The 12,222-nt window shown below is 37.3% G+C and overlaps 1 protein-coding gene across 11 annotated transcripts in view; it reads right to left on the reverse strand.

Moving 5' to 3' along the window:
• Positions 1-12,222, reverse strand: part of tenm1 (teneurin transmembrane protein 1) — a 211,156-nt gene that overhangs the window by 71,086 nt on the left and 127,848 nt on the right. For 10 of the 11 annotated variants that reach the window (XM_058775128.1, XM_058775129.1, XM_058775137.1 and 7 more), the window contains 2 exons: positions 11,032-11,269; positions 6,602-6,840 (listed from right to left, as the gene is read on the reverse strand). In XM_058775128.1, the coding sequence (XP_058631111.1) occupies positions 6,602-6,840; positions 11,032-11,269 (477 nt within the window). Of the gene's footprint in view, positions 1-6,601; positions 6,841-11,031; positions 11,270-12,222 lie in introns of those variants that run through there. The other variant, XM_058775139.1, reaches the window with a different exon arrangement.

Here is a 12,222-nt window from a genome sequence, read left to right on the forward strand (position 1 = left end):
CTCTGCGCAGCCCCAGATGATTTCCTCCAAATTACAATAGCATCAACTGATCATTTCAGGAGTTGTAAAAGTTTTGTATTTTTTGTATTTAACTATCTGAGCCAGAAATACAACCATCTATACCCAGGGTGAGAAGCAAAGCACAGGAGAGATCCTAAACTGTGGGTTTCTTCAGCAGGACTGTTTGTGCACCCAGAGCACTGTACATCACCCTGGTTCAAAGGAGCCTGCTAAATGACAAGTGACTGCTGCTGATAAAAGCTGACTGTGAACTGACGAATGCAAATGAAGTAGAATTAATCTGCAAACGCATACACTCATTCATTTCCACACACACCGTGCAGAAGCTGGCAGATAAAAGGAGAAAAATACGCAAAATGGGGATGAGATGCCTGTCAAAATGTGCATCAAATAATGATGTGTGTCATTATGTTGATGCTAAAACACCTTCTATCCCAGCTTGATCTACAGATTCCATGAATTATAATTTGATTATTATGCAGAATTTACACACTTCACTCTCGAGTAGAACTTTTAAGCAAAAATTACAACTGAAACCTCTTTAAATTAGACCCTTTCCTATTCAGGCATGCAGCACAACTCCTCGCCAAAGCTCACTTGACCGTACTACTGTGATTCTCTTTCAGCCACAATCAAACCTCTGTGAATGATTCAGAATGCGGCAGTGCATCTGGTTTTCAATGAACCCAAGAGATCACATGTTATGTCTCTCTTTGTCTCGCTCCACAAGCTGTCAGTTGCTGCCTGCATCAAGTCCAAGACTCTCACCGGATCTGCACCTTCCTACCTCCACTCACTTCTGTAAATCAATGTTCCCTCCAGAAATCTGCAGTCGATGAGAGGGAGTCGTGGTACCAGCACAAAGAGGTGCAGAATAACTCTCTCGAACCATCACATTCAATACGCCTCGATGCTGGAATGATCTTCTCCATCTGACACCATCAGAAGAGCTGAATCCCTCTCTACCTTCAAAAAAAGCAAGTAAAGACAACTCACAACCGTTAATGGAAAAAGCCTATCCATTCTCTACCCTCTTACTTACATCTCTGTAATAGCTTGTACTTTGTACTCTTCTGAGCAATTCTGAAACTTTTTATTGTGCCACTTTTCAATTACAGTACTGCTAGGATGAATTGCTTTTGTTTAAGTATTCCTCATTTGCGAATCGCTTTGGATAAAAGCGTCTACTAAATGAATAAATGCAAATCTCAATTGTTTCTCCAAGAAGCAATTAGATTAAATGGAAACGAAAGGAGAGAGAAATTTTTCTTCAGAGAAAGTAAAAAGTACCCTAGTAATCTCGTACGTCTCTTCTCTAGAGATCTCAAGTACATCTCAATTGAGACTCAGATTCGCCAAGATCTCAATGTCTGCAACTGAAAGTCAGAGATTTCAAGAACTCAAACATTTTTTCATCTAATTCTTCCAGACCAAACATTCTGAGCTATGCGATTCAATAATTTTTCTTTTTATTTGTAATTTTTATAGCTGTACACTCTTAAGGTATATAAACAACTGGCTCATTTGCATCTGTTTTTATTTCTCTCAAGGAAAACAAGACAAAGCTTATCCCAAAAAGAAATTTGCTTTTAATTTGTTTTATGTGAAAATCTACATGATATATGAAAAGCATAAAAAGGGCATGCACCTATTTTCCAATTCTGGCTGATAACTGTAGAATAATAATGATTTTTTTATATTATGGCTGATAACCGATGAATGGCTGACAGTAAAATTCTATAGTCATTTGATTTCATTTTACAAAAATAATAAAACACTAAAAACAATCAAGCTCAAAGTAAATTTAGAGATCACAGCACTATAAAACACTGTGTGACGGATATTCATTTTGAGATTTGCTGAAGATTCAATTTAACAATGATTTTAAATGATCAGTCTTAGATGGCAACTAAGGTCATCTAAACGTAAAAATAAGGGGAAATGAGCATATACAATAAACTGAATAAACAATATAGTATTGCAATATTGTGCATCCGTATTAAAAGGCAGAAAACATCTGACATCCCAAAGCCGAAAAAATTAAGCAGGGATAAAGCTTTGTCTGATGAAACTCCTCTCAGCTTGTTTTCTCACACGCAGACTAACATGTTAATGAAGTCATCCAATCACTCTAAATGAGCTGTAACCAAAGGACCTTAAAAAAGCTTCACCTCTCAACCCGTTTAATTGTTTAAAGTACAGGCTTTAGAAACACAGGTTTATCTGGATAGATCTCTGTGACAACTGGCATTTCACTCACAAAGACAATCACATACACAAATGCAAGAGTATATGTGTTCTCTGAATGACATGTCTGCCTATCCGTCAGTTAAAACCCCCCATTGCTTAGCCTAAGGGTGCGTCTTTCTCCTCTGGAAACAAACATGCAAACACACACAGATACACAAAAAAGCAACTGTTTGATTTCTTCCCTTTTAAGGGAAATGGCAGAAAGCCGCTCTGCTGAGTGGGGGCTTGTGGGTTCCAGAGGGGTTTTTACATTGATCTAGTGTTTTGATCATAAAAGACACATTATGATCCATAAACATGCATCAATTTTCAACCGCTTTTGAAGCCATGAAGTCCTTTTCACATCTTTAAATTAGTAAAATTGCAAAAGATCATTAGTGAGTCTATGTGTGTGTGTATGAAAACCAGGACAGTCACTAATTAATCAAATTATTTGTATATATCTACATTTGCTGTGAAAATCCTTTAAAGGGTGATTAAAAGACATTACATTATTATGAAAGATGAAAGCACTGAATAGCACTGAGGCATTCAATTGAGACTGACAGCTCTAGTTGAAACATGTATATGCGTTTGCACATATAGATCACATATGTGGCTGCTGTATTATGCATGTGTCAGGTAGAAGGAAAGATCAGGAACAGCATGTGTGTATAAAGTGAAAATGAATAACACAGCAGCAGATGCTAGAGAGTGAGAACTACTCCCACACTCACATGTCTAACTGCTTTCTGCTGCATGGCATTTTTTGCTTTTAGTGTTGCGCATGCCCTGCCCCGCCTTCTCTTATAATGCCACGCCCAGTCTAAGCTTACCACGCCCACCAAACCCTGCCTTACCTCAATCGGTCCTGCCCCACCCCATCATTAACTAGTGGATTTTTTTTATCACTATTAGATGCAGTAAATCCAGCACATCCATTAAAAAGAATTTCTGTAATAAATGAGGTTGTCCAGTTCATCTATAAAAGCCAGTCGTTTAGTCACGTAAGCCAGGAGGTTTTCAGGTCAATGCCAAGGACCCTTTTGGAGAATCAAGTGGAGGAGAGTTCACTTTATTTTTCTCTATTGTTTATTTGGTGAAGTAGGTTTAAAGGAATCACATAAAGAGAGATCGAATTTTCCTTGATCTTTTGAAATAAGAGTTCAATGTACTGTAATAAAATTATAAAGAAACTTTTACAACTCAAAACTTACTCTCCAGTTCAAAAATACCTTATATTGTAATTCAGCTATAAAAAGGGCTCATCCTGAAATCCTTGGATATGATGGCAGAAACATTAACATATAACCACCCACCTTTTGTCAGCAATGCTATTAGTGTATATACAGTATTATGCCAAATGAAAATAATTACAAAAATAAGATCTGCTGTCGTGTCACAGTGTAATGTAGGCTTGGCTAAAAGGCTGTCTAAAACAGTTCCTTATAATTAAAACTAAATTATGGCACACACACACAAATTTGACTAACACTGTCGACTACAATTTTATCTTTGATTTCTGACATATCTTCTGACAGATTTTGAAGCCACTTTAGCACAATAAATCAGGATAATTGAAGCCTGGCTGATGTGGCTGTACATTTTACCTTTTGTGCTGACATTCTTAGTTTGGATAGATGGAGGTTCTTCTCACTGAAACCATCTTACTTAGTCCCCTGGATACTATCAGCTATCTGGGTCATTGCACTCATACAAAAACACCTCCCATTTATCCCTCCGAAGTGAGCAACGCACACCCACAGACACCTACCTTTGACACACACCCAAAAAACTCATACACGTAATAAAATCTTTGGTGCGCCGCTCTGTTATTATGGGGCAACGCATCATGACGTTCAGAAAATAAGTATAATGTCTAAAAATCTAAAAGCCACACACACACAGAGAGATTCACTCAATGCCTTTGATACATTTTCATCAACAATTATTGATTGCCTCTCTCTCTCTGTCCCTGCAGGGTCCTTGACTCAATTAGGGCATAACAAAAACACACACACATTCACACCCTACTTAATGTCTTCATAGAGTGTGCAAGTCTGCTAGCTAACGTGTGCTTGTTAAAGTAAAAATTGTGGTGGGGCCAGACGATACAGCCTCATTAAATTCATTCAATTAAATATACACACAGACCAATTAAAACCCTTCTCTTAGGATAAACACTCTATTAAAACATCTGACCTTAATCTAAACGGTGAACTCAACACTGTCCCTAATGATAATTATATACTCACACCTGAACAGAATTCAGCAAAAAGCTCTTATGATTTAACTCCATTAAACTTCCTTTAAAGTCCATCATCCATAAAATTACACACATCTCACCCCCTGTGTTTTTTAAAAATATTATGACTAATTTGATAATGCTTTTAGTTACCAATATTAGACTCAGCTCCAGCTAACAATCTGTACCGTTTTTAAAGGAATATATACAATCACTACCAGAAAACATAGATTCAAAAATATATTTTAATGAAATAAAATAAATAATACATATAACTTATGACAACAAGGTTTTTGCTTTTGCTCCGATTCCATTCCACAGATTTTCAACTATAATCAATGTAGAAAGCTGTAGTGGATGCCTACTTATAACCTGAAGATTTAGTGGCTATGATATATTGGCCTGATGCTAACCTTAACCCAACCTTAACATTAACCTAGAAGACAACGGGACATTACAGATAGGATATTTACGATACGCCTATTGGCCAATTAAATTAGACTTTAGCACCGGCACACAACACAAGTCACGTTTTCAGTTACCATGTTTTATGGATCCTTTTCTTCTCATCGTTGATGCTTTTACTCGACAGGACAAAAGTTTTTGTTCAGCATGTGAAGATAATGCGGATTCATTCGTTCTTTATGTTCCTCTTTATCTTTATTCCCTTTATCCCTTTGCTTCCCTTCATTTGCCCAGAAAATGAACTGAGAACACATTTAGATTGTTAGATAAGAATGAAAGCCAAGAGACAAAGCAGACGGATTGCATCTGTTTAGACAGGGTGCCACTAACGATGGGGTGAAAGACGGCCATACGATCATTAACGGCATCTCCAGAGCACACACACACACACACATGCGCACACTCACATCTAGCAAACCATTTCTCTGGCATAATTAATGGAATAGTTCACCCAAATATTAAAATGTGCCATCTTGAGGCTAAAGTTGTCATGACAGAAAAAAATTATTAAAAGCTGTGAATAAGATGACTCATTTGCCATTATTCAGGAGAAGAAATAATATCACATTTAAAAAAATAACATCATCTGCAGAATGTAGGAAAACCCAAATTCACTTAAAAAATTCTGTGTACAGCTTTGTGTTCAATATTCAGCCGCTGACCTGCAGCGCAAATTGCGTTTAGCAAAATAATAATAATAATAATAATAATACACAAAATTAAAAAGTTTAGATGAGTACAATTTTTGGAAAGATATTAATACTTTTCAACAAGGATGAATTAAACTGATCAGAAGGTATAGTAAAGACAATCATAATGCTACAAAACATTTATTTTCTGCATTTTTTCCCCCTTCTATTTATTAAGGAATCCTGATGGTTTTCACAAAAATATTACGCAATACAAGTTTTTTTTTTTTTTCCAGCATTGATGATAATCATAATAATTCCATTTGCGCTCTGTTATTGTATATATAAAAAATGAGTTGTTCTGTGGGAAGCCATAATTCCAAATGGAATGTGTTCAGAACAGATCTACACATCGTAGAACAGAAATGAACATCACAAATGTCAGATTCTCAAGAAGTCATTATAACGTGTTTGGGAATTGCAGAGGTCCTCGTTTCATTAGCGAGAAACACACTCCCAGACACATGATTAGTGTTTAAGAGGCTGCCGTGTGAACTTCTGACCAGAAACTTTATTAACTGCAGCCTTTCAAGCGTTAATGGATGAAACCTTTTACCCTAATGTTTTTCTGTAAAACACACATCATTTTTTAGTGAGATTTTCAAGAAAAAATGCCTCTGAGAGGGAGAAAGCCGGAGAAAATGAAGTCAGTACACTAAGGTACATAAGCACCTCTCTCTCTTTCTCACACACACATACGGTGACTTGGCTAAACAAAACTTTAACACCATTAACCTCTGAACGGCCTTGTGGGATATTTACTCTTTCATCTCTCGTCCTCCCTCATCCCTCGTTCATAAATATTCATCTCTCTAATAGAGTTTTTCACAGTGTGAGTTCTGCTAATTCCATATGACCCCAACCAGCACGACAGCAGCCAGAGCTGGACGGAGCGAGGGAGAGGGAAAGACAGAGAAAGAGAGTCACAGAGGCGGAGAGATAAGATACTCACCGATGATGTACGTCAGCAGAAGAGCGAGAGTCAGCGTAATTGCGCTGGCACTCAAAGCCGTGCATTTCCAGTTACAGCAGCGGTAGGGCTTGCTGAACGAGAAGAGCGGTCTGGAGAGGGTGGTTCTGGGTAGAGGCCTCGGAGGCGGCGAATACACCGTGCTGGACGTCAGAGGGTAATTCTGATTGGCCGCGTTGAAAATAGCAGACGAACCTGAACTATGCTTGAACAGGAAGTGCCTGTAAAGGAAAGGAATCAATGTGTATTTGATTTGTCAATCGATTTCATTACGAAAACCTCAAAAACAAATCACACCTGGAAGACGGAGTCAAAGTGAGAGAAAGCTAGATGGAGCGAAAAAAAGAGAGAGGTGCGATCACTCTCGCTTGCTTTGGTTACTAATTGGAGTCATTTGCTCTCACGTGCATTTAATTACAGATATTTAGCACCAGAGATTAATGAGCCATTATTAATAGATAACATCCTTTAGATTAATTATGATATTAATTACACAGAGGAGTCCATTCTTAGAGTAATTAAAAGGTGCCTACTTAAAAACAATTTACTCAGAGATGCACATTCCTGGTGCTGTCCTTTCAACAAGTAATGCTATAATGGCAGGCAGTTACCAGATAAAATCAAACTAAATCAATCAATTCTATATTAAGATTTAAGGTTAGAACCATCTTTTCACTTTTTTGACATTCACTGAAACATTCCTTTGGTGTGTAATTTTAGAAATTTTATAACATAGTCTCTTAATATGTGATTATAAAAACTGCATGCATAATTTTATAAGAATTAGAAAAAAGAAGTTTAAAGAAGTTTTAGATGAAGTACATCATGTCACATGACACTGCTGTCACTGCCCGACACGTCACGTCAGCAGCCGAGTTCTTAAAGCCCTTGTAGATATTCTTTTATTTTAAAATCAAAAGTTCACTTTTTTTATCCTGACATGCGGCTAAATGGGTTCGTCTGTGAGGCAAATGTGCACAGAAACATGGCCGTTTAGTCGTGTCATCACAATGACAGACAGATTGACAGATAGCCATGGGGAAATTGGTTACAGCTTTTAGGTTAAAAGCCCAAAGGCAACAGAAGACAGATCTTCAAATTCCCAAGATACACATGGATTCTCAACAGCAATTGATCTCTTTGCAACATCAGCTAGAGCTGGACCAGAGTAAATGTGTGCAACTCTTCCAAAGACACAAAGGTTAATCAATAAAAAGGACCAAAATCATTGAAAGGTAGATCAGTCTAAACACATTTACAAGTTCATATGCTGATGAGACAAAAAAAAAAGCACGATGACATCGATACAGACTGAAGATGATGGTGAAAAACTGAACACACACACACACACATCTCTGTTTATATTATAATGGAGACTACCCATCTGTTGTTCTTTAAATTAAGCTAATTACTACCCCCAAAACAAAACCGCACCCCAACACACAGCTTTTGGCATTTTTCGATTTTTATAGAAACACTGTTTAGCCCATTTATGGTGTTGTTTTCATTGTTGTGTCTTCCCAAAGGTCCCCACAAAATAGGTCGTTTCAGGTTTTACTATATTTCCGGGGACATTTGGGCCCTACAAAGTTAGCAAAACCTGACCGCGCTTACATGAGGAGACTCACAAAACCACTGTACATAAAAATACAATTATGGCTGACAATAGATGAACAATTTTAATAAAATGTGATACATTTTGTGCAGATGGGATAATTAATTGGATAGATCATGAAAAATATTGGATGTATCAATTAATTGGATATATTAAAAATTAATAGGAAATATCGTAATACGAAATATTGCTGTGGCATTGCAAAATGTGCCATTAGATGGACATATTGTCTATTTTTTCCATGTCAATCAGTTTAGCGAAATTCAGTTTGTCAGTGTCAAAATAGGTCAAATTTTTTAATTAGATTAATTAGGATTAATTAGCAATCCTAATAAAAAATCTTTTCTGCCGAGGGATACAAATGTCGAAATGTAAAGAAAAGAACAGATTGACTGTTTCAGGGTCAAATATATGTCAAATACTAAAGGTGAGAATACACCCAGGAACACACTAGCATGTTTGGGTTATTTGTTTAGTGTCTTACAGGGATGCCGTACGAAGCCCTGAAAGGAACGTTTAAATGAGCATGCAATGGTAAAATGAGGCTTGAGACTGAGAGAAAAATTACAGTTTACCTCAGCCATTAAAAAGAGAAAGTTAATTTCACACTTAGACATGCAGAACTAATCCTGTCTTTATTTACTGTAGAATAAATAAATAACAATTAACACTCAGAAACAAAGAGAAAGAGTGAGACGGAGGTAAAAAGACAAAAAGAGAGAAAGAAAAGAGCAGGTGTGAACATGGGAGATCACAGTTTTACAAATCAGATTTCTACAGTCTCAAAATAAATTCTATTCCACTGGCTGTTTTTCTCACTGAAATCTCAGAGCCTCGAATTTACATGGCCAGTATGGGGATGATTTTCATACCAAACACTTCTGAAAAACTGTGAAACATGGCAGAACACAGAAAACAATCTCAGATTGAAATAACTAACTCGGTAGTGGCTAGAAGGCAAATGCAAGATAAGGCATAAAAAAGCCAGCAATTGATTATCATGCGTTTCCATTGTATGAAAAAGAGCAGCTTGAACTTAACTTGATAAACATAAATGTATTGATTAAATATCAATACATTTCAATATAAAAATATCAAAAAGGTGAGCACAGCCAAAACCAAGGTACAGGTGTAGGACATGCATATATAAAAATAAACGATTTAATATATTATTTTATGCACAATAATTGGGCGACTTTTTTCAGCAGTTCCATTTAAAAACCAATTGGGCACATATGCATGGGTATGATTATTCCAAAATGATATATGCAGCACACATGCAGTGTATGGCGACTGAATCAGCGAGTGTTCGGAATAATATGCTGATGGGAGTGATTCTCCTCTGTGCATTAATGTTGGTCTATTGATCTCGATTTAATTGAGAAAGTTCATTTGGGAGAGAGCAACATGTCAGCAGGTATAGTCATCACCATGACGATGACACGTTCTCGATACAACGCCAATGTCATCGGGCGCTGGGCTCGGGCTGCCGTTTAAACTGGCCAGAATCTCTCAGGCAACCCTTTAACCTGCGGCAGTTGGCAGGATTTTTCAAACCACTCTACAAAATTGGTAAATCTGCTTTTCTTTAACCCCTAAATCTCAAAGAAAACATCTGAATGGGCGACATTCACTCCGTGCCCTGTTTCAAGCCAAAGTGTATGGCCACAGAAACTCTGTAAGCAAGTGAGGTTACATGTCAACACTCCTACTGTGGGCTTCTTTCAGACGCTTTCAAAAGCATAGAGTGATGTTTGAAAAACAGGACTGGAGCTTCTGAAAAAATACAGAAGGGGTAAATTACCCAGCATTCCTCTAATAGCCACAAACATTTCATTGCTGCCTGTGGAGAGTTTAGAAAAGGTGCTGCGGTGCTTAGTGTAGTTCAGAACACTTGAAATCTGTTATTAGGTGTTGTTTGGAGACAGCTGGATTTGTATAATGGTGGCTTTATTTCATCACAACGTGACAAAGAGCACTGCATGCTTGACCAACGTGGCAAATCTTCAGAAAACAATAAACTTCTCTCCAGCTATCGGCATCAGAGCGGATATGTGACTCAGCTACGATTGTTTGTTCAAGTTCTCAGTCGAAATAAGTTTGACCGCTACTGCCAAATTCACCTTGCTGGAAATCTAGAAAAGCTGCCGTACACGCGCTCATATGTATGCACACGCACGCTGCTTTCATTTTCATCAATATCTTTGGGGTTTGTGTGCGTGTAAGACAATCACCCCAGGAAGACAGCTTCATTTCCTCCCTCAAAGCAGACATGTCTATCCTTCATCATTTATTTACTCGCTCATTTCTCTCTTTCAGAAGAGTAGGTCAACCCTCAATCTTCATCTTCATCATCGTCATCATCATCATCATATCTCTTCATCTGTCGTTCACAGACAAACACATATACTCATGCATATTCTCTTTCTCTTGAAGATTTAGTCATTCCTTTGTCCGTTTTATTATCCAGGGTTAACATGAAAAAAATTATTGGCTTTTTCTTTTGAAAGTTGCCTAACTTGGTTGCTTGAGGTCGAAGAAAATAGAGTCTGTGTGTGTGTGTGTGTGTGTGTGTGTGCCAATTTTTTCGCACAAAGTGGATGTCAATGAAGAACTGAGAAAAACGGCTTTACAAAACACTAAATGTCTTAATGAAAATGTTAAAATGCAGAAAGGTGAGGTTTAAATGTAGTTTTATGGGACACAAAACATCATTACCTCAGTATAAAACAATAGAAGTCAGATGGAAAGACCCCACTACTATAGAAAAACAAATATGTGTGTGTTTGTATTTCACCTGGTCTCTAGCGGTATGTTGCTGTTCAGTGCCCAGGTATTGTGCGTCTGCCCGTTGTCATCCTGTCCAGCTTTGTTGCCGGAATCCAGTGGTTGGCACCGTGCGGGAAGCGTGCTCCTCTGCACCAACTCTGGAAGGGGAGCCGGTGCTGGACGAGCACAGGTGCACGCGTGGGGCGGTGGAGGAGGAGGGGGCAGTGGACGAAAGGTGAACTGAGCCACGGGGCTGGAAGGCAAATCTTGAAAGGGAAAGATAAGAAAGAGAGAGAAAGAGAAGGAGAAAAAGAGATGTAATTATAATATTTAATGATAGTCTTCAAAGCTTCCATTTCCTGAGAGAGAAATGGATTCTTTTTAAAAATCTTTCCCCCCGTTTCTTTTACAGACTCTATTTTCTTGTCAAACTCAAAAAACCTTTGGTAACACTTCACTTTGCAGCATATATGTATAATGAATTATAAAGCAAACTTCTTTATGCATTTTAATGTCCTACAGCTTGTAATCATTCGTGTGGCCTCATTTATAATACATAACAGTATAATGCATTAAAATACATAATCAGCATCCAATTTCCTGAGTTATTTAATGTGTTATCATGTGCATTATCCTGCATTATGCTCTTTAAAGATGCACCCGTGAATAGGTACTGAAGGTGACAATGAATAGAGAACAAATCTTTGTCTTTTTCCTATGCCTTTTCTTATATAGCTTGGCATGCGCATAAACAGGAGAAAAACTGAATAAAATGACATGAAAGGAATAAAATAAATAAGCCTACACAAAATATGTTTCAGTTAAATAATTAACAAATTAACAATACAAAAGGGAAAAAGTCTGTTTTGTTTCCTTTTTATAGCCGCACCAGAGATGGGTGAAAGCGCCTCCTGTTTGTTTTCTTTATTTTACAAAGGCAGAGTTTTGTTCTTATTGTGAGTACGCATAAAAATAGACCCTTTAGAGTTTCAAATAATGTCTTAATCCTATCTTTAAGACAAAAAATGGCAGAATATTGTAGTTCTTTTCCGCTGTCATAAGGACAATATCCGTGATCATACCGGATATGTATTAGAGAAAAACATTTATTTCATAATGATATTTTCCCCCCCATTTTAAATTCTTATTATCCAATGAAAGGTTAGATGTTAGATTTTTTTAATAAAAGATCAAAAGGAATAACAATGCAGATTAATTT

This window comes from Onychostoma macrolepis, chromosome 05 (assembly GCF_012432095.1).
Source record: "Onychostoma macrolepis isolate SWU-2019 chromosome 05, ASM1243209v1, whole genome shotgun sequence".
Lineage (NCBI taxonomy): Eukaryota > Metazoa > Chordata > Actinopteri > Cypriniformes > Cyprinidae > Onychostoma > Onychostoma macrolepis.